Source organism: Amblyraja radiata, chromosome 15, assembly GCF_010909765.2.
Source record: "Amblyraja radiata isolate CabotCenter1 chromosome 15, sAmbRad1.1.pri, whole genome shotgun sequence".
NCBI lineage: Eukaryota > Metazoa > Chordata > Chondrichthyes > Rajiformes > Rajidae > Amblyraja > Amblyraja radiata.
The window spans coordinates 45633639-45655114 of NC_045970.1; the positions used below are offsets into that span (position 1 = coordinate 45633639).

The 21476-nt window shown below is 43.0% G+C and overlaps 1 protein-coding gene across 1 annotated transcript; it reads right to left on the minus strand.

Moving 5' to 3' along the window:
• Positions 1–632: 632 nt before the first annotated feature.
• Positions 633–15174, minus strand: tfam (transcription factor A, mitochondrial). Its single transcript, XM_033034346.1, has 7 exons — positions 15067–15174; positions 11952–12085; positions 11127–11197; positions 10776–10925; positions 9977–10072; positions 5616–5672; positions 633–1362 (listed from the first exon to the last, which is right to left on the minus strand). Exons 1-7 carry the CDS (start codon positions 15135–15137, stop codon positions 1102–1104), a joined length of 840 nt encoding a protein of 279 aa, XP_032890237.1. The 5' UTR covers positions 15138–15174; the 3' UTR covers positions 633–1101.
• Positions 15175–21476: the final 6302 nt, after the last annotated feature.

Below are 21476 nucleotides of genomic sequence, written 5' to 3' on the forward strand. Positions count from 1 at the left end.
ACCGGAATAGTCTTTAAATTAACACTACCAAAATCAAAGTCTCTTTTAGTTTCAAACAGGTACTCTGTTTTTAATTGCTATTCTATTGTCGTCTTTGGTGTGTTTTGGTGTCCTGCTGACTCAGAACTAGTATTTAAATTCCCAATACGATCAATCATATCACCATTTCTCCTCTCTAGATTATTTTGAGTACCATTTAAGACCCAGCCACCAAGCATTCCTGACACACTTCCAATGGATCCACTACTCTGTGACAATGTCCTACAATGGAAAGTCTTAGAACAAATCTCAAAAATGACCCATTCCATGTTTCCTATCATACTTTGTCAAATCTTTCACTCTTTTTGTCATTACCCTCACAGATACTTCCAGTTCTGCAGTCTCTAAGCTCCACCAACTCAAAGACCTAACAATTTCTATGTAAAAGCAGAATATTTTACTCACTTGGTTCTGCATTCTAGAAATCTATCCCAACTTCATTTAAACTGCGTTGCTCTCATGGTTTTGGCCAACTTAGCCCCATTAGAAGTCTATTTCCATGCAGTTTCTTGAAATGGCCTGTACATTTCTCTCCCAGATTAAACACCATGAGATGCTGCACCATATTCATTATACAAAATGTTGTGCAAATGTTCTATGCAAATTTGAATCTTTATTTACATGGCATAATTGAAGATTCTTCAGCTGATAATTTGTCGCATTCATTATTTCGGCTTACAAAAAAAAAAGTTGTAAAATGTACACTACAGATCCTGTCCCTAGTGGAGTTCTTCGTCTCCAAAATATGCAGATCACAAAACTGAATTTAGTTCACATAATTAGACAAGCCGTGCGTATTTACAATATGTAAATTACGCCTTTTCTACTGAACCCAAGAGGTTCCTCATTGTATGCCCAATATAGATGGCATACACTAACTTTCTATGAAGTAGCTAGAACACAGTGCCCAGTATATCTGCTGTCACAACCATATTGCTGCAGAGAAATTCAAATCCTTCACAATTATAATCCATGTAGATTCTTGAAATGGCAGGAATAGTAGTCCGTTTTGAATATCAGTTATGAGCATGATCAATAAAAATAGGTCTTTCAGGAATGACCTTATTCTTCAGGTTTTTTGATGCTCTTAACTTCTTTCCCTGTTTTTGAAGTAGATGTCGGTTTTGAGGCTTTGGCATCAGTGGAAGCTGTTTGTGACACAGTTTGTTTTGATTTTGCTTTCTTCCGTGGCAACCTTCGAAGTCTTTTCTTTTTCTTTGCACGAATGACATCTTCGTGTCCTGTCTCGATCATCTGCTCTTCCCAGGACTTGATTTCATTCCGGTATCGGATTTTATCATCCTCAGCCAGCTGCTTGTACATCTAGAAAAGTAACAGCGAGTGCAAGAGATTTATAGAACTTCAGATGGCATAAAAGATTTCAGTGAGGAACAAACATGGTTAAGGCCAAATGGTTACACCAAATGGCCCATTTCTATCTGAAAAAAATATGTACATCAAAGATCATTGAAATGCAGAAACAGTGTCCTTTGTTTGATCTTTCTTAGATTTTCTTCAGCAAGGGTGTATTAAAGGTATGAGTTTTGAAACACAGTTTTCCAAACAGACTTGCACGACCTCACCCAGCACCTCAAACGGCATAATGGGAGGGGGTGGAGTGATGTAGGAGGATGATGAAGTGGAAGAAATGGGAACAGAGGGAAGAAGTGGTTGCTGGACACAGAAGCCATCTTTATCTAGACTCACTGCTGGAAAATTAACTACAGTCCATGTTTTTCCACTAGGCCTTACAAATGTCCGACAATTACAATTTAACAATACTAACTTGCTCACCCTAGTGCCAGGTTTTGAACTCAATCTAGAACAGTTTAGCTCAGAGCCGAGGACAAGGAGCAGCTGCCTTTTGGAATGGAGTTTAAACCAGAATCACATTTGCCGTCTCTGTGATTAATTTAGCTGGACATTAAAGATGCCATGGCATTAAAAGAAGAGTCCAGAACTCGGAGACTCCACCATTAGACTCCTTCTGTGGTGGAGTGCTTCATTGCAGAACAGCTGCTCTGTTTGTCTACAAAAAGGTGCTCTTATTATAAATGTTTGAGATGTTTTGGTGTGAACAGATTTTATATAAGTACTTAAATCACTTATCGACTTTGAACTATGTATACAGATTTATAATATTAAGAGAAGGAACTGCAGATGCTGGTTTAAACCGAAGATAGACACAAAAAGCTGGAGTAACTCAGCGTGTCAGGCAGCATCTCTGGAGAGAAGGAATGGGTGACATTTCAGGTAGAGACCCTTTTTCAGACATTTTATATTAATATTAAGATGGTTAGTGTCAATGAACATATGCACCCAATATTTATTCGTTATGTTGAAAAGTTTAAATTGGTGATAACCTTTGAATAGAACAAGAAAACTAAAAAACGAAAGAAATGTTCATAGAAGTAAAACTTATTTTCACTCAAAGAAATTCTAACAATGAAGTTATTTCCATTCCAGAACATGCACTTTTTAAGGATTTATCCCAAGACCTTCTTGCTCAATAAATGCAATGCACAATCTGCCAATCACCTCACTGCAATGCAAATCTTTCACAACCTATTCCAGAAAAGAACAATTTTCTCTTGGGTGCGCGTTCCAATTGAAATGTGTCGATATAAACCATGCTTTGGAAGGAACTGCAGATGCTGGTTTAAACCAACTACAGACACAAAAAAAGCTGGTGTAACTCAGTGGGTCTGGCAACGTTTTGGGTTGAGGCCCTTCTTCAGTCTGAAGCATGCCGTCGACTCGAAATGTCACCTATTCCTTTACTCCAGAGATGCTGCCTGACCCGCTAAGTTACTCCAGCTTTTTGTATCTCTCTTTGGTTTGTGGGTTCATTTGCGTCGGCAAAATTGGTAAATTGTCCCAAGTGTGTAGGATAGTGCTACTGTATGGGGTGATCATTGGACAGCGCGGAGTGGGTGGGCCGAAGAGCCTGTTTCCGTGCTGTATCTCTATAGTAAGCTAAAGTAAACTCATGACATTTCTGGACAGTTTAAAGAAGGGTTTTGACCCAAAACGTCACCCATTCCTTCTCTCCAGAGATGCTGCCTGTCCGACTGAGTTACTCCAGCATTTTGTGTCTATCTTCGATATAAACAATGCATTCCTTTTTCTGCAACCAAGGTAAGCATGTAGCAAGCCTATTATATATGCAGCCTGCATACAGTAGTTGCCAGTAGCTCAAGGTGAACTTTCTCAACTAGAACACTCAAAAATGGTGAAGAAAATCTCCAACGAACAGGCAATAACAGTTGGCTGCGTTAGAAAGATGAATTAATCATTATTATCAGACTGGCTGGCCATGATGAACTGTTTCAGCTGCAGCTTCCCACTTTTTCTCCATATTCTGAAGCATCTTTGGCTCACTTTGTACACTTTTTAGAATTACAGTCTTTTCAAGCAGTTCATGCACATTTCTTTCTAGAGTGGGCTGGATCTAAAATGTTGGGCTCTTGCCTTGAATTTGTCTTCTGTTGGATTAATAATTTGTCAACACCTTCTATCATTTTTAAACACCTCAGTTAATGGTTTCTTACTTTGAGTCCAAAAGTTCACATAATCCAATTAAGTTTTTTTTTTTTTAAAGTCATCCCTTCATTCCAATTATCCAGTTGTTTCCCAGCCTTCAACCACATCCCATGGAATAGAGAATGTTAGCTACATTCTGTAGTATTTAATATGCCTTATTTTTAGCAAATCATGAAAGATTGACTTCAAATAGCTCTTCAACACCCAGGATAATTAATGTATGAGAAACTTGTAGTTGCTTCATTATTAACAACTCAAATTTTATATACTACAAACTTGTATCTACTATATAAGTTTATATCTGCGCTAATCACAAATGTGGGGCAAATTTCAGCCTCTGACATGTGCACCTATCTGCAAGTTTCCATACCTTAAGATTCCAAAGCCAAACATATAATGCCATACAAGTAAAGATTTGTATTTAAAGTAGAGGAAATAGATATCACGTGACTCAGAATTATCCCTTACGCCAGGACAATGTGTGAGATGTTCTATGGGTGGTCTTTACAAGGATCGCAGAATGAGACATGTCATCCAATTACACAAATCAGAATTCATACATTATATTAAATAAATCTGCCCAGAAATTAACTACAACAGATAAAGAGTAACAATGTCGACCTTGCGATATTTTAAAAATCAGGAGTATAAAACTTTGAACTTAGTGTTTGTTAAAATTGTGTTGTATACATTTGTCCAAGTGGAATTATTCCACTGCAGCTTAAACAGTTCCACCAAACAAGAATCATAGATCTGCTGTCAAACATACTGCCTTCCTAGAGTAAACTATAAACTGCTAGAGGAGCTCAGCAGGTCAGCCAGCATCTAAACTAAGGAAGAACAGTCCTCGTTTACCCAGTCTGTAAAATGGCACACCTACTGCTCTTGCAGCCAGTGAATCTTCACCATACTCCATCTATAACAAATAGATCATTTCCTAGATAAGAGCACCATCAGTTCAGTGGTATTTGAAATTATCAGGGATGAAGGATTTCAGAAATTAGTGAGTTGAAAATCTGCAAGCCCTCTCAGAGCAGAACAGATCAAAAGATTTGATCAAACTGTTCAAAATAATGATCAGTTTTGAGCAAATGAAAGCATTTGCAATGACAGTAGCCCGCATACATTTAAAATGACTGGGCAATGGACCAGCAGCAAACATGTGCTATTAAAGCAGTGCACATGTAGCAAAGCAAATTCTGTTACACAAAATAAATTACAAACACTAGAAAGTTTATCAGGAAAAAATGTGAAATGGAATAATTTAGATAGCTCTACCAAAAAATCTGCACTGTTGTGAAGGGTCAATCTGCCTTCTGAACTGTGTCACCCGGTAAAGAAACAAGAAAGAATGCATTCCTTAAAAAGGGAGATGAAATATTTACAATTATTTCCGTCCGAACCCCCACTCATCTGAAGATTGCAGTTTTGACTGTGTGGAACATTGCAGAAAATGCCTATCATTTCAATCACCTGAATGCCAATTCCACTGTCTAAAAATAATTATATTTTAAGCCTAAATATATTTTAAGCAAAACCTACTGACTGGAATGATGTAAAGAGGACTATTTCCCCTTTTAATCTTGAAATAGAGGTAACACGAGGCAAAGTGTCAAGGAATTGCCAGACATTATAAATGACCATCTTTCCTACCACATGTCAGATTAATAGCTGTGACCCTCGATGCCTTTTCTATCAATCTATCTTAATGCCCAAGATAAATTAGGAGCAGTTTTATTCTATAGGCTTTGACTACCAAGACATGAACTGTAAATGACCACACGGATTCTACATATTAGCTTGTGACTGATGGATAGAGCTCCAGTCACAAATGGTTCTTGATGCGAGAATATTAATGCCCAAGTTACGGTTCCTAGGCACTACGTTAAAGAGAAAATTGTGCAATAGAAAATATATCATATAGCAAATGGTAACGAGATCTATGCTCGGGCAGAAATTCCAAATCAAATGACAATATAAAGACAAGGGAACCACGAAGCATTTAATCTATTATAAGCAAAGACCACTTTTACCTGTTTCTGTGTATCGGATAACTGATGCCACTCATCCTGGAGGTACTTTAGCTTTGCCTACAAAGACAAAATGTTGGCATTTTGTTTAATGGAGGGATTAAGGACAATCACCATACACTACTAAATAGCAGCAGCGGTCAAATTATACAGAATGTTTAAAAAGAACATCATGGACATCCCAATGCAGTCCAAATATATTCAACATTAATAGTCACATGGAACCATTTCTTGACTATATTGATTCCAGCAACTCATGTCTGGATCTGCGAACCCCTAAGTGAAAATGGCATCAACTAAACATTTGAGGAGTTATTTGTTAGACTGCCTGAGGGAATCATGAACCAATGCATGGAAACCACAATTTCCAAAAATGTCATTTCCAGAAACGTGACATTGGCCTTTCGGCAAGTCTCATGGGCTTCCTGGAACAACTGGTACACAAACCTGATACATTTTTATTGCTCACTTTGTGTTGCGGTACTACCGGTTCTACAGAAAGTGGTATCTGGAGCCACACAATATACGACGCTTAGCACCAGGGAAATTTATGTCACAATAAATATCTTTGTGTTTTCATCAGTTTATCTTCCACTTCTGTTTTAGAGGTTATCAGACAAGAATCTCTCTGGTTAATTGCCCCATAGATGCCAGCAACATTACTGTGCCATGCCGAAATGGCTGTGCATAGTTTGAAATGCCCGACAGTCAATCTTTCCCACTTCATTTCAGCCTTAACAGAATCCACACTGAAACCCAGAACTTTACAGCTATGTGCACTTTCCACTAGATCTCTAGAGAATAATCTGTAAGAACATCCAGGTTGACCCTGGTTGAAACCATTGATGCTCAGTAAAGAATGATATTCCAAAACAATATCCTAGTAATCACGATTAACCACCCCTTCTTAACAGTTCTCCGCACACGGCTTCTGCGAGAGAATACAAAGAAACACTCTTTTCTCTATATTTTGGTTCCACTCTTTCTCTGGTGCTGCACCATAAGGGGAAAAGGTTTTCAATGAAGACGCTGATTGCCTTGAATTTAAAACACTGATTCAGACATTTGAATAAGGTTTGAGCAGGAGTGGTTCAATACTTGCAAAATTTGAAACCCATTAACCTAAAAAGATAGCTTTGCCAGTAGAACAGTCACTCAGTTACTGCTTATTGATTCCCATTGATAAGAATGCTGGCGTGTGAAAAAGTGTTGACATTAGTTTGCTTTTCTTGCCAGAGGACTTGGAGGGGCTTTTGTGGACATAATTGATGATATCTCTCCAGTGCCTTGAAGTGCCAAGTGCCTTTTCCTTGGTAGCTCACACGGAAAGCAAGCAAGGCAGCACTGACTACTGTCATCCACAATGCTACAAGCTCAGTAATTTTATTTGAGGTCCTGATCTTCAAATACATTTTTTCGAGACAGCTAAAGGTTACGTTGACACAATGAAGTCTGCAGTAATTTTTCCTCTTCAATCTCTGCCTTCAGTTCTAAAGATATGCTTCCCGAGATGTAGAAAGTGATGTTTTCCAGGGTTTTGGTTGTAGATTGCTATCATCATGTGCAGTGGAAGTAGATTAATTGAGAACTTATGCTTTTGTGAATAAGGTAATAATGTCCTTGGATTCAAGCATCCATGCCAAGGATTTAACTGGTTTCTGGAGTTTCAAAACTGAAGTTGGAAGTTTAACTGAAGTTTTAGAGTGCAGATGATGTGGGTTGAAATAGTTGTTATTTATCATGCAATTACAATGATACACATTCCAGGACTGCACTGAGTTTGGGTCTGTTGAGAATTCATTACATAGAATCACAGAGTGCATGTCAACATGTAACACATGTAAAATCGAAATAAATTTCTAAAGGCAGCCAAATTTGATGATGTTCCAATCCCTCACACATGATAAGTGTCAATGTCTCCCGTTAGGCTGACAAAGAAAGCATACACTGGTTGATGTTACTCCATTTATCTTGGTGCTGTTGCATGTTAAACATTAAAACATTGTACTTGTTGACGCACAAAACTCAAACTCCAAATGGGGTGCTATTCTTTGTTCAATACGAGTTTAGTAAATTCGGCTGGGGAAAATGTCCGGTTTCTTCCAGGTAGGCGATATACCCTCCCGGGCAATATACCCTCCACTTCTCTTTTATGAAGGGGATTTAGTTCCCCTTTCTTCCAGGACCGACCGGAGGTTCCGCTGTCACCACTGCGGGCCACCCTCGGTGAACGCTCACTCAACTTTGTCTTGGGATTCCTACTCTCCCGCGCAATGTATCCTCACCTTCTCTTTTATGAATGGGGATTTAGTTCCCCTTTCTTCGAGGACCGACCGGAGGTTCCGCTGTCACCTCTGCGAGCTGCCCTCGGTGAACGTCCTGTCTCCCTGTCCCTGGGATAGCAGGGGGCGATCAAACAGCACAATACCCCCCTCCCCCTCCAACTCCAGAGGAATCCGCTCCCCGATGGGCCGCTACGGCGACAAGTGGCTGTTCGCCCACAGCCCGAGCTGCGCGACCCCAAGAACAAGACGTACCTTGCACACCATCAGCTTCTGCCCATACGGGGAGCGTGTTCCTCTGGAGTTGGAACGGGGCTGGGCTGGAGTTGCTGATCTGGGATCTCCGTGCTTGCAATGGGCCTGGGGGTCGGTGTCCCGATGAGGGGGCTGTGGGCGAACTGCCACTTGTCGCCGTAGCGGCCCATCGGGGAGCGGCTTCTGGTGGTCCTGATGTCTCCGGCCAGTTTGCAGTTTTCCTCTGGAGTTGGAACGGGGCTGGGCTGCTGCTGGCTGTGGGTCTCTGGGATCTCCGTGCTTGCAGTGGGCCTGGGGGTCGGTGTCCCGTTGGTCCTGACGTCTCCGGTGACTGGCACTTACCTGCTAGCGTCGCCGACATGAAGACAGTGCAAAGCCCCCGCGCCGGTGCAATGGGCGGGGAGCTGGAGAGGGGAGGGAAGGGGTCACACACATGGCCGGGAAGCAGAGGGGTGTAGGTGGGGTGAAACTGAAGGCAGCGACAATCTGCTGCTGCCTGCCCGCTGAGTTTAAAAGTTCCCACGCAAGACTCACGATACACTGTATCGTGCTACCGTGGGAACTTTTTAACTCAGCGGGCAGGCAGCAGCATATTGTCAATTATTAACCCTGAAGGCTTAATATACCCTCACCTTCTCTTTTATGAATGGGGATTTAGTTCCCCTTTCTTCGAGGACCGACCGGAGGTTTCGCTGTCACCTCTGCGGGCCGCCCTCGGTGAACGTTTTCAAGGACCTTTCTTCAAGGACCGAAAAAATGTCCGCTATTCGGAGGTTTTCGTTATTTGGATCTTCGGATAAAAGGTTGTGCACCTGTATTGGGCTACGTTTGAACATCATAAAATAAATAGTGAGCAGAAATTTTGGGCGACACGGTGACGCAGCGGTAGAATTGCTGCCTTATAGCAACAGAGACCCAGGTTCAATCATGACTACGGGTGCTATCTGTACAGAGTTTGTACGTTCACCCCTTGACCTGCATAGGTTTTCTCCGGGTACTCCAGTTTCCTCCCACATTCCAAAGACGCGCAGGTTTGTAGGTTAATTGGCTTCAGTAAAAATTGTAAATTGTCTCTGGTACGTAGGATAGCTTTGTAGTGCATGGGGATTGCTGGACGGCGCAGACTCGGTGGGCCGAAGGACCTGTTTCTGCAATGATTCTCTGAATTAAACTAATATTCAAGACGGGAGAAATGGGGCAAATGCCATGCAATGCAAAAGACAATTGAAGAGATGTTAGGTGGTGCAGCAGTGAGATCCAGTGATGCACAAACAGATCCTTGAAGCTGGTAGGTTAATTTGAGATGACTTAAAAATAGCACATGGGATATTTAACGTTCTTAGGAAGCCTGGGCGACACAAAGTAAGTTACACAAAATCTTCATGAATCACATTAGACAGCAATTTGACTATGATGACCAGCCATGCTTCAGAAATCATGTCAAGGCCTTAATGCAGGTGCAGAGAAGACATAATGCTACGTCATGAAGGACTTCAGTTATATAGTTATATTCAGTTGCATGCTATATTGTCCCATCACTCATCAAAATAAAAGTTGTGTTAAATTATTATAAAAACATATAAAAACATAATTAAAAATCAGAAATAATAAAAAGTTCTAGTAACATTGCAGCTTTAATTATTGCAACTTTAAAAATAAATGTAACATTAAAGTAGCAGTGCTAATATAAATGGAAGGACAGCACTGAAACTAGCAGTTACATTTTGTCATTTTGATATTATATAGTGGAAGCAGGTTTTAACTCAAATAGAAATGTTTTAAACAATTTATTTCCTGATAATAAAATGATTGTTTTGTTATTCTTACCGTGGAAGTTGGGCCTTTGGCATCATCAAAGTTTTCTGCCATGAAGATATTGAAAGCTGTCCGTGGTCGTTTAGGCTTCCCCAACATTGTAAGCTTCTGCATTCAACAAAAATAGTTACCGATACCATTACATAACACTTCATTAGCACCAAAATCCAACATGATTTGTAACTGGATTTTAATTGTAATGCCTCCCGCTCCCTCCTCCTCAAAAACATTCTGCACTTTGTGACACTTTTGAACTTGATAACACACCATCCTGGAATTCAGTAACCACAGGAACACTTTGTCTCCCTTGTTCAACGACTGAACCTCCCATTGTAAAAGATTTCCCAACCTTCTTTCACTCTGAACAGCTAAGCCACTCACAACACCAGAAAATTGACATGGTGCTTCTGGGAGGTGAAGCTGATCAGCTTTTACCAACCTTCTGAATTAATTGACTCCAATTGTAGACCACCTGAGCTACAAAGAGAAGAAAGACTACCAAGAACAGTAAAGTGCAGGCAGACACAAAGTGCTGGAGTAACTCGGCGAGTCAAGCAGCATCTCTGGAGAATGTGGATAGGGGATGTTTCGGGTCAAGACCGTTCTTCAGACTGATAACTGTCTAAAGAGTCTCAGCATGAAATGTCACCTATCCACGTTCTCCAGAGATGCTGCCTGACCTGCTGAGTTGCTCCAGCTCTTTTATGTCCTAACCAACGTCTACGGTTCTGTTTCCACAGTAAAGTACAGACATAGTCTTCTCCAGAATGACTTACCATTTTACAAGACACAACGCTAACTTAGTACTTACTCGTTTCTGTCTCATTGATTTCCGTTTGGCCAGTTTGTGTCTCTTATTTTCTTTCAAAACGTCTAACTCAGCTGGAGTGAGTTGCGCCTTGAAGGTTGCCAATTCCAATTTATATTTCTCTTTACCATCATTTGCTGCAATTTCATATGGCTGAGAGCAGAAGACAGAGTATTAGTTATCTGAAAAGACAGGTAAGCCAGCCATATCTTCTTTTTTTCTGTAACAGGATTACTTCTGTGATGGGAACAGCAGCCCAAATATATAGTTTACAGCCATTTTATAAATGATTTTGATATGATATGCCAATAATTATTGCCAATAATTATTGTCTAGGAAATTTAATCCACTTACTTGTTTCTGATCTGCTGTTAACTGTCTCCAAGCCTGAGCAATCCATTTAGTCCTTTCTACCACACGGATATCTGTAAATAGACAATTTTATATTGATCAAAACAAAGTAGCTTCATGGCACTGGCTTGTGGCTATCTAGCCAAGTGAAAGTTTAAAGACTTGGAGCTTCAACCATGGATGAAACACAAAATATGGACCAATAATTGCACCGATTTTGCTGTTGCCGAATATCTCTCAAATTTTATTTAGGTAGACTTAAAATGGCCAGAAATCAGCACAATTAACCTGTCAAAGAAAACGATCCAACCCAGTTTAATTGCAAATTGTTGTTCGTTAGAGATGAATATTGGCCCTGATATGTCACATAAAATAAAACTGGAGACATAATTGGAATGAAAAATCAAAAAAAATTGCACATAATTACTGGAGGAACTCAGTGGGTCAGGTAGCACCTGTCAGGAAATGGACAGATGACATTGTGTCAGGAACCTTCCCCCCCCTATAGATGCTACCTGATTAATCTAGCAAGTTAGATTTCACTCAAGATTATAGCATCTGCAGTTTCATGCGTCGCAAAGAACTGCAGTGGCTGGAAATCTGAACAAAAAAAACAGGACATACAGGAAGCAGTGAGCAGGTCAGGCAGCATATCTGGTTGACCTGAAACATTAAATGCTTATATTTCCACTGATGCCATTGAATATTTTAGAGACAGAGCTGCGGCCTTATGATTTCCACAGCAACTTGTAAGACGATTTACAAAATAATGTTCAACCGATATATAATCCCATTAACAAAATTGATTTCATTTAGAAGTATTTTTACCTGGTTTTTGCTTAAATAATATCTGTTGCTGTTCCACCACATAACGTAGGTAAGCATTGAGTGGCCGTTTTGGTGGGCTGAGGGGGGACTTATCCAATGACAACCTTCGTATTCCTGAACAAATGCTGCTGCAGCTGTTTCACAAAGAAAATTCACAAATTTTACTATCCAACATTCATTGACAATCAAACTGAAAAAATAGAGACTTAAGAAAACCATTCCATATATCCATAATACAATAGCTTTGTAAAGAATGCTATCAAAAGTATGAGACTGATAAAAAACTACTAAAAGTGGAGAGAGCGAGGAAACTCTGTTGTTTGTTGTAATGTACATAGGTAGGTGGACTCACACCCATTTCTCCTTGTCCTGCCCTTCATCTCTCTTACAGCTTTTTCTGCCATGATCTTTCCTGCCAATAAGTCAAAATTTCAAACAGTGACCATATGAACCAATGTGGATCTTTTAGCCTCGTGTCAGTTTAGAAATTTGCAATGCTGTGAACCCTTATTCAGACTGATGTGAGGGTGGGGGGTCAGGAAGAAGAAAGGAAGAGGTGGAGACAGTGGGCCGAGGTAGAGCTGAGAAGTGGAGGAGAATGTAGGGACTACCTGAAATTAGAGAAGTCAATGTTCATACCACCAGGCGAAATATGAGGTGCTGCCCCTCCAATTTACAGTGGTCCTCACTCTGGCCATAGAGGAGGCCCAGGACAGGTCGAATTCGGAATGGGAGGGGGAGTTGAAGTGCTGAGCCACCGGGAGATCAGGTTGGTTAGTGCAAAACGAGCGGAGGTGTTGGGCGAAGCGATCGCCAAGCCTACGCTTGGTCTCACCGATGTAGATCAACTGACATCTAGAGCAGCGGATGCAATAGATGAGGTTGGAGGAAGTGCAGGTGAACCTCTGCCACACCTGGAAAGACTGCTTGGGTCCTTGAATGGAATCAAGGGGGGAGGTAAAGCGACAAGTATAGCATTTCCTGCAGTTGCAAGGGATTATTTGTTGTATGTGGCGGCTGGTAGGGTGGAAGGTGAGGACAAGGGGTACTCTGCCCATGTTACAAGTGGGGGGGAAGGGGAGTGAGAGCAGAGTCACGGGGTATAGTAGAGACCCTGGTGAGAGCCTCATCTATAGTAGAAGAGGGGAAACCCCATTCCCTGAAGAATGAGGACATCTCCGATGCCCTGGCGTGGAACCTCATCCTGGGTGCAGATGCGGCATAGACGGGGGAAATTGGGAGTAGGGGATGGAGTCCTTACAGGAAGCAGGGTAGGAAGAAGTGTAGTCCAGATAGCCATGGGAGTCCGTAAGTTTATAGTGGATGTCGGTCAGTAGTCTATCACCTGTGATGGAGATAGTGAGGTCAAGAAATGGTAGGGAAATGTCGGAAATGGTCCAGGTGTATTTGAGTGCTGGATGGAAGTTAGTGGTGAAATGGATAAAGTCAGTGAGTTGTGGGTGGATGCAGGAGGTAGCACCAATGCAGTCGTCGATGTAGCAGAGGTAGAGCTCACGGTACACCTCAAACAAGGATTGTTCGAAGTACCCTACAAAGAGGCAAGCATTGCTAGGGCCCATGTGCTACGCCTTGTATTTGGAGGAAATGGGAGGAATCAAACGAAAAGTTATTAAGGGTAAGGACCAGCTCGCGGTAAGCATGGAGAATGAATGTAGCGAGTACGTTGGCGCTCGGGGACGTCTCTTAGCGGCTCGTAACGTTAATGGCAGGTACCCGGGAAGACTCGCTAATGGCAGGTAAGCACGGGAAGACTCGTGAAGATTTTTCAACATGTTGAAAAATGTCCACGAGAGCCCCGAGTACCGATGAGTGGCCATTACCGTAAATCTCCGAGTTCAAATCAGGTAAAACTCGGGAGAACTCTTGGAATGAACTCGTATTGTGGGACAGGACTTTAAGGAAGGTCGTGTTAATTGCGGTAGTATGCTTTGACCGGGGTAAAAATAAAAAGGAAAAGGGGGCAATGTAAGGAAGCAGTGGTATTTTGGAGAGCAAAGGAAAATAAAAGTAGTGTTACATTGAATGAAACCCATTCCTCCCTCACCTGTATCAAGTTATTATCTGCCCTATAAACACAAAGCACTGGAGTAACTCAGTAGGTCAGGCAGCATCGCTGGAGAAAAAGGATGGTGACATTTCGGGTCATGAACATTCTTCTGCAGTCTGATGAAGGGTCCCGACCCAAACATCATCCGTCTTTTTTCTCCAGAGGTGCTGCCTGACCTGCTGAATTACTCTAGAATTTTGTGCCTATTTTCAGCATTTACCAGTATCTGCATCTGCACATATTACCTGCCAGACTTTGTCCTGCCCCTCCTCTCTTCCAGCTTTCTTCCCCATATGCCCAATAATCAATCGGAAGCAGGGTCTCAGTCTGAAACATTACCTATCCATGTTCTCCAGAGTTGTTGCCTAGCCCGCTGAGTTACTGTAGCACTGTGTATTTTCTTATTGTAATTTTTGGGAGTCGATGTAGGTATGTTACACTGCACAGAGGGAGGGGAGGGCGACGATTTTGTGCAGGAAATGAAGAGGAGGGAAGACACTTTATAGTACACCAAAAATAAAAGAATTTGCCTAGGGGTGAAAGAGCCAGAGGCCGTTTAGTATGCAGAACACAGGACACAGACCCTACCACCCTTCTCGCTTCAAAGCAGGCATGAGAAACACGTTTAAGTTTAAACACGAGTAGTAAGACTGCAAGCGGGAATGGACATCTCTGTCTATGGGGAGGGGGTTGGGACTGTGGGCAGACCACGCTTAACAATGAGCGGGAAATAATGAAGCTAGGAGAGGAGGGGGTTGATGGATTCAGAGCGAGGGGGTACAGATCATGACCCATCCCCTCTTCGTTGTCTCTCGTTCACTCCTCCAACACGCTGGCTGCAGGAGCGACTGCGGCAACGGTGTCTGCAGAAGCCGTGGGCCGAAACCGCCAGGACTTCTTGTCCTCCAAGTACAAGCGCGTCTCTGGAGGGAAGGAATGGGTGGCGTTTCGGGTGAAGATCTCTCTTCAGGCGGCCTGAAGAAGGGTCCCGACACGAGAAGCCTGCCTGCCTTTGCCTGCCCCCAGCCGAGTTACTCCAGCACTCACCTGGCGGCCCGCGGGCAGCCGAGCAGCCCTCTGCCGAGCAGGCCCACTCCGAGAGACAGCAACGCCGCCATTGTGCGCGCTCCCGCCACAACCCGCCCGCCGCTATGAGGGGTCGCGCGCGGGCGGTGATTGCGCGCTCCCGCCAGCCCAACCGCCAGAAGCCCGGAGCGCGCGCCCACCCGCCTCTGTGGGATGTGCGGACCCACTAGAAACAATCGCTATGCGGACCCGCTAGAAACAGAGTTTGACCTGTTTTTACAAAATATTATATGGTCAGCTCGACATAGACTACAAGACCTAATAATAATAATAATAATACATTTTATTTAATGGGCGCCTTTCAGACATCTCAAGGACACCTTACATAGTAATCGGAATAACATATAATCGGAATATAACAAGTAATAAAGACATCACAGAGACACAAATTAAAAACAGAATTCAATCCAAAAACAGAAAATCAAAAACACAGTCGAGGGCATTCGATCCAATTTGTGATCCCAGCTACAAAGACAGATGTATACAGCAGGTACACAAAATTGCTGGGGAAACTCAGCGGGTGCAGCAGCATCTATGGAGCGAAGGAAATAGGCGATGTTTCGGGCCGAAACCCTTCTTCAGACTGATGGGGGGTGGGGGGGGGGGGGAAGAAAGAAGGAAAAGGGGAGGAGGAGGAGGAGCCCGAGGGCGGGCGGATGGGAGGGTGGGAGGAGACAGCTAGAGGGTTAAGGAAGGGGAGGAGACAGCAAGGGCTAGCCAAATTGGGAGAATTCAATGTTAATGCCATAAGGACGCAAGGTCCCCAGACGGAATATGAGGTGCTGTTCCTCCAATTTCCGCTGTTGCTCACTCTGGCAATGGAGGAGACCCAGGACAGAGAGGTCGGATTGGGAATGGGGGGGGGAGTTGAAGTGCTGGGCCACCGGGAGTTCAGGTAGGTTATTGCGGACTGAGCGGAGGTGTTCGGCGAAACGATCGCCCAACCTACGCTTGGTCTCACCGATGTAAATCAGTGTATACAGCAATTCGTTCTTCCCCCACACAATTAAAGCATGGAATAATCTCCACCCAACTATAGTTACCTAACCAGATGCAACTAAATTTAAAGGAGCTCTTTCTTCCCAATAACCCTTTCTGGCTTAAGCCCTCCCTTCACCACCTCCAGTTTAAATTCCATTTGGAATATTTTGGAGGACCAAGAACAGCCGTTATGGGGGTGCGGAACCGCTAGAAACAGCCGCTATGGGAGCCGCGCTGCGTATGGACGAACTGCGCATCTTGGTTAAAACCGAAGATAAGACACAAAATGCTGGAGTAACTCAGCGGGACAGGCAGCATCTCTGGAGAGAAGGAATGGGCGACGTTTCGGGTCAAGACCCTTCTTCAGACTGAAAGTCTGGGGAGGAAAGGGAACGAGAGAAAAAGACGGTGATGTAGCGAGAGAGAGAAATATAGAAACAAATGGATGAAAAAGATATGCAAAAAAAAAGTAACGATGATGAAGGAAACAGACCGTTGTTGTGCTAATTGTTTGCTGGGAGAGAACGAGAAGCCGGTGTGACTTGGGTGGAGGAGGGATGGAGAGGTAGAGGGAAATGCAGGGGTTACTTGACGTTAGATAAATCCATATTCACATCCTACCAGAGAGCTGTGTGATTGTCGGTGTCCGGAGCGCCGGCCCACCCACCCGCTGCAAGCAGCCAGTGCACGTCGCACAACACCCAGCCAGCGGCAGATTTAAAAACAACACCCTTTGTTTTTCTTTCCGAAGATGAGACACAAAATGCTGTAGTAACTCGGGCAGCATCTCTGGAGAAAAATAAATAGGTGAGGATGCAGGTCGAGACCTTTCTTTAGACTGAGGGCTTGGACTGGGCAACAGAAACTCTGTCTAGATGGGTAGCTGTCTGCTTGAGTTTGATTTGCAGCACAGGAACACATAGGCTTACTGTTCCTCAATTTAAAAAAAAATCAAAATAGACTTTATTCAATTAAATAAACATATACAATTGGCTGAAGAAGGATCTCGGCTCGAAACGTCACCCATTCTTTCTCTCCAGAGATGCTGTTGGTCCCGCTGAGTTCCTCCAGCATTTTGTGTCTACCTATACAATAAAGGAACTGTGCAGAAAATTCTTCTGTCGTTTTCAGAGGCTGTACATTCATCGTTACACAGTGTTCACTACAAATGACCCAATTTTACCACACACCCTTGCCACTCGTGTGATCCCTGGCGTGAAATCCATTCCCTTATTTTGAGGGGCCTATCCACCACACCCAACCCCCAAGTCCAGCATCGAGTGGAAGGACCGTGGACTGTTGCTCTCCCCCACAGAGCCTTGGCGTTGGCTGACCCAGGCTTTATTAGTGCGTCCCTCAGCATGTACCCCTGCAGCGGGCCAGTCGGCAACATTCCCCGACGGCAGTCTCGCTCTGCTGGGAGGTCAACAAAGCTCGGGCAGACCAAAGAGCGTCTTTCACCGAGTTTATGACCTTCCAGCAGCAGTCAATGTCCGTCTCTGAATGTGTCCCTGGGAACAGTCTGTAAATCACAGAGTAATATTTACAATAATGCTTCAGCAGATCCTTTGTAATTTAATGACTTGGTTCTGTGTTTCATTGTCACCCACATCCTCAACTGCCAGAGGGAGAGGGTGAGATTCACAGTGCAGGATTGTGTAAGGATCAAAGCTTTTTGTGTCAATCTTCCATGTAAACCATCATCTGCAGTTCCTTCCTACATATTTTCCTAATTCCTGGCGACATGAATGAATGAATAAGTTTATGAATACGTTTATTGGCCAAATATGTATAAATACCGAGAATTTGCCTTGGTGTTCCGCTCGCAAATAACAACACGACATACAGTAACAATTAAGAATGACACATAAAACATTAAACATTAATAATAAAACATTATAGTTTAAACATGTAAATGAAATAAAATACCAGAGCAATACCAGAGCTAAAGGAGGCTACAGACTTTTGGTTATTGAGTAGAGCTACTACTCGTGGAAAAAAACTGTTTTATATCTTGCTGAGGCAGCTTTGACAGCCAAACCATGCTGTGATGCATCCCGATAGGCTGATCCTCAATATTTTCAGTAGTGTTTCAGCAGATCATTTGCAATTTAATATATTGGTCATGATTTTCATTGTCACCCTCATCCACAACCACCAGACGGAGAGGTAGAGTACCACAGTGCAGGAGTGTGTAAGGATCAGTTTTTTGTATCTACCTTTGGTTTAAACCAGCATCTGCAGTTCCTTCCTGCACCCTTTTCTTTCCTCCCGGCGACACAAAGAACGGCAGATACTGCACAAGGAATTGCAAAATGTTGGGTAAATAATGAGGAGGTGCAAAATCTTTAAGCAAGACACAAAGAGCTGGAGTAACTCAGCAGGTCAGGCAGCATCAGTGCAGGGGAGTGGACAGGCGATGTTTCAGTCAGGACCATTTCTCCTGGCAACCAATCTACTCTGAAGAAGAGCCCCGACCCAAAACATCACCTCTCCATGTTCTCTGAAGATGTTGCTTGACCCGCTGAGTTACTCCAGCACTTTGTGTGGTTTTGTTTGTAAACCAGCATCTGCAGTTCTTTGTGTCTACATGAAGGAACCTTGTATATGTATAAACTCTGATTTAGAATCACCACATTTTCCTTCGGGTGAGAGTTAAAACCTCTTGAAACAAAGCATCCCAGATATGAAACCATTTTGGCGAGTCGAGACAGTAGGGTGTGCAAAATTCTTTATTTTAGAACGAAAATAAAGTAGTCACCCGAGACAAGATAGACAGCGAAATATAAATGATGCTTATTCTATTCGCGTGGCGCTAGAATGAACAGTGATCAGAAAACCCCGCGAAAACGCTCCCGCGCCAGCCAATCACGAGGGTTCGATATTAACAGGGCCACCACTAGGTGCCACTACACCATGCGATGCAGAATCTTCCAGCATCCTCTCTTCTATACTCCAATGCCCAAACCTGATTACAGTGCAATGGACATTCCATGCCATTTTCTGAAATTAATAACCGGGTTAATGCAAAACCAATTTTTTTTGATGTGGGGGGAAATGAAAACAGCGAACATAAAACTGTGATTGCCAGCAACCTATGTATTTCCTTTAGACAAAAGGTTCAGACATTCAGAACTATGTCTTATGATGATATATTGTAAGTCAAGTCAAGTCACATGTGTATGTGACTTTATTTGTCACATACACATACAAGATGTACAGTGAAATGAAAGTGGCAATGCTTGCGGGTTGTGCAAAACAACAGAACAGAACAGAACCAGTATTTACATTAAAAAAAGAAGACACAAAACAAGACACAAGCAGGCACACTCAAGGAATTTGTTTTCGGGGGGAAATAAAAGCAAACACACAAAGTACTGGAGTAACTCCGCGGGTCAGGTGACATCCCTGGAAAATGTGGATAGGCGGTTTCGGTTCTGGACCCTTCTTCAGCCTTTTCTAAAAGCAGAGGCAATTGATTCGCCAAACCCGCTTAGACTGGGCATCAGGAACTGGGACGAGATGGGTAGCTGTCCGCTTGAGTTTGATGTACAGCTCTGGAATACACCTAGCCCACAGCTAACAAGGGCCTGTTTCCTTTATTATCGTAACTATTTTGCATTTCTTTCATTCATTTGTTCTATATCTCTCTATATCCCCATTTATATCTCTCGTTTCCCTTTTCCCTGAATCTCAATCTGACTCTCAACCTGAAACGTCACCTATTCCTTGTCTCCAGAGATGCTGTCTGACCTGCTGAGTTACTCCAGCTTTTTATGTCTATCTACAGAATTCGGTTTACTGTTCCTCCATATTTACAGGAGTGATTCAGCAGATCATTTGCAATTGAATGAATTGGTTGCGACTTTCATTGTCACTCTCATCCACAACCACTAGAGGGAGAGTGTGAGTGCCACAGTGCATGAGTGGGTTAGGACCACATACCGAGCCATATATATATATTTCAAAATATACTTTATTCGAGGAATAAATATATACAATACATGATCCTTACAAAACTCCATCCGACATTCTCTCAGGCTATACAAACATTCAATACTGCTTACACAAATTTATCCCCACACCCTTGCCACTCATATGGCCCACTGGGTGGAATCCCTTCCCTTATTTTGAGGGGTGTCTCCACTGCACCCTGCCCCACATGTCAAGCTGCAGAAGGACCCTAGACTGTGGTCCTCCCCCACCAGCCTTTGCGTTGGCTGCTCCAAGCTTCAGTGCGTCCCTCAGCACGTACTCCTGCAGTCTGCAGCGGGCCAGTCGGCAACATTCCCCGACGGACATCTCCCTCCGCTGGGTGGTCAACAACGCTCGGGCAGACCAAAGAGCGTCTTTCACCGAGTTGATGACCTGCCAGCAGCACTCGATGTCAGTCTCTGAATGTGTCCCTGGGAACAGTCCGTAAATCACAGAGTCCTCGGTGACAGAGCTGTTTGGAATAAACCGTGACAGAGACCGTTGCAAACCTCTCCAGACTCTCTTTGCAAATCCACACTCTGCAAAGAGGTGGGCATACCGAGCCATATATAGCCATACCTAGAGTACCTCCACCAATATCAAACCTGTAGTCTACATGAAAATCTCTGACAATTTTGTATTCCCTAGGGATATCACTGTGTGGGACAGTGGGGGGTATACTCGCCTGCTCAGTTTGGACCAGGAAAGAATGAATGAATGAATGAAACTTTGAACGAATGAATGAAATTTTGATGAATTAAATTTTGAATGAATGAAACTTTAATGTCACATGTACCTAGGGTACTTAGGCACAGTGAAATGCTTTGTCTTGCATACAACTTAGGCAGTACATAAGTGTCACCACATGTTGGCGCTGACACAGTTACAATCAAAGATCTTATGGTTACAATCAAAGATTATAGAGCTCTATAATCTTTGTTTACAATAGGACTGAACAGTCCTATCGACCGCCAGCGCAGAACGGAGCTCCCGTCCGCCGGTGCGGAGCTAACCATTTCCTTTTTGTATCTGTACCTCATCTAACTCGTGAATACGATGTTAAACTTGACTTCTTGAGGACTGTTAGAAAAGAAACATAAAATTATTCAAAGAACAATTATTCCCAGATTTATTTTGTTTACATTTAATTTTACTTGTAAAGATACAGCATGAAAGCAGGTTCTTTGTTCCACTGAGTCCATGCCAACCATTGATCACCTATTCACACTAGTTCTATGTTATCTCACTTTTGCAACTGCTCCTGACACACTAAGGGCAATTTTATAGGGGCAAATTAACCTACAAACCTGCACGTCTTTGCAATGTTGGAGGAAACTAGAGCACCAGAATGTGCAAACTCCTTACAGACAGCACAAAGTCAGGTTCAAACCCTAGTTTCCTGTAATGTGAGGCAC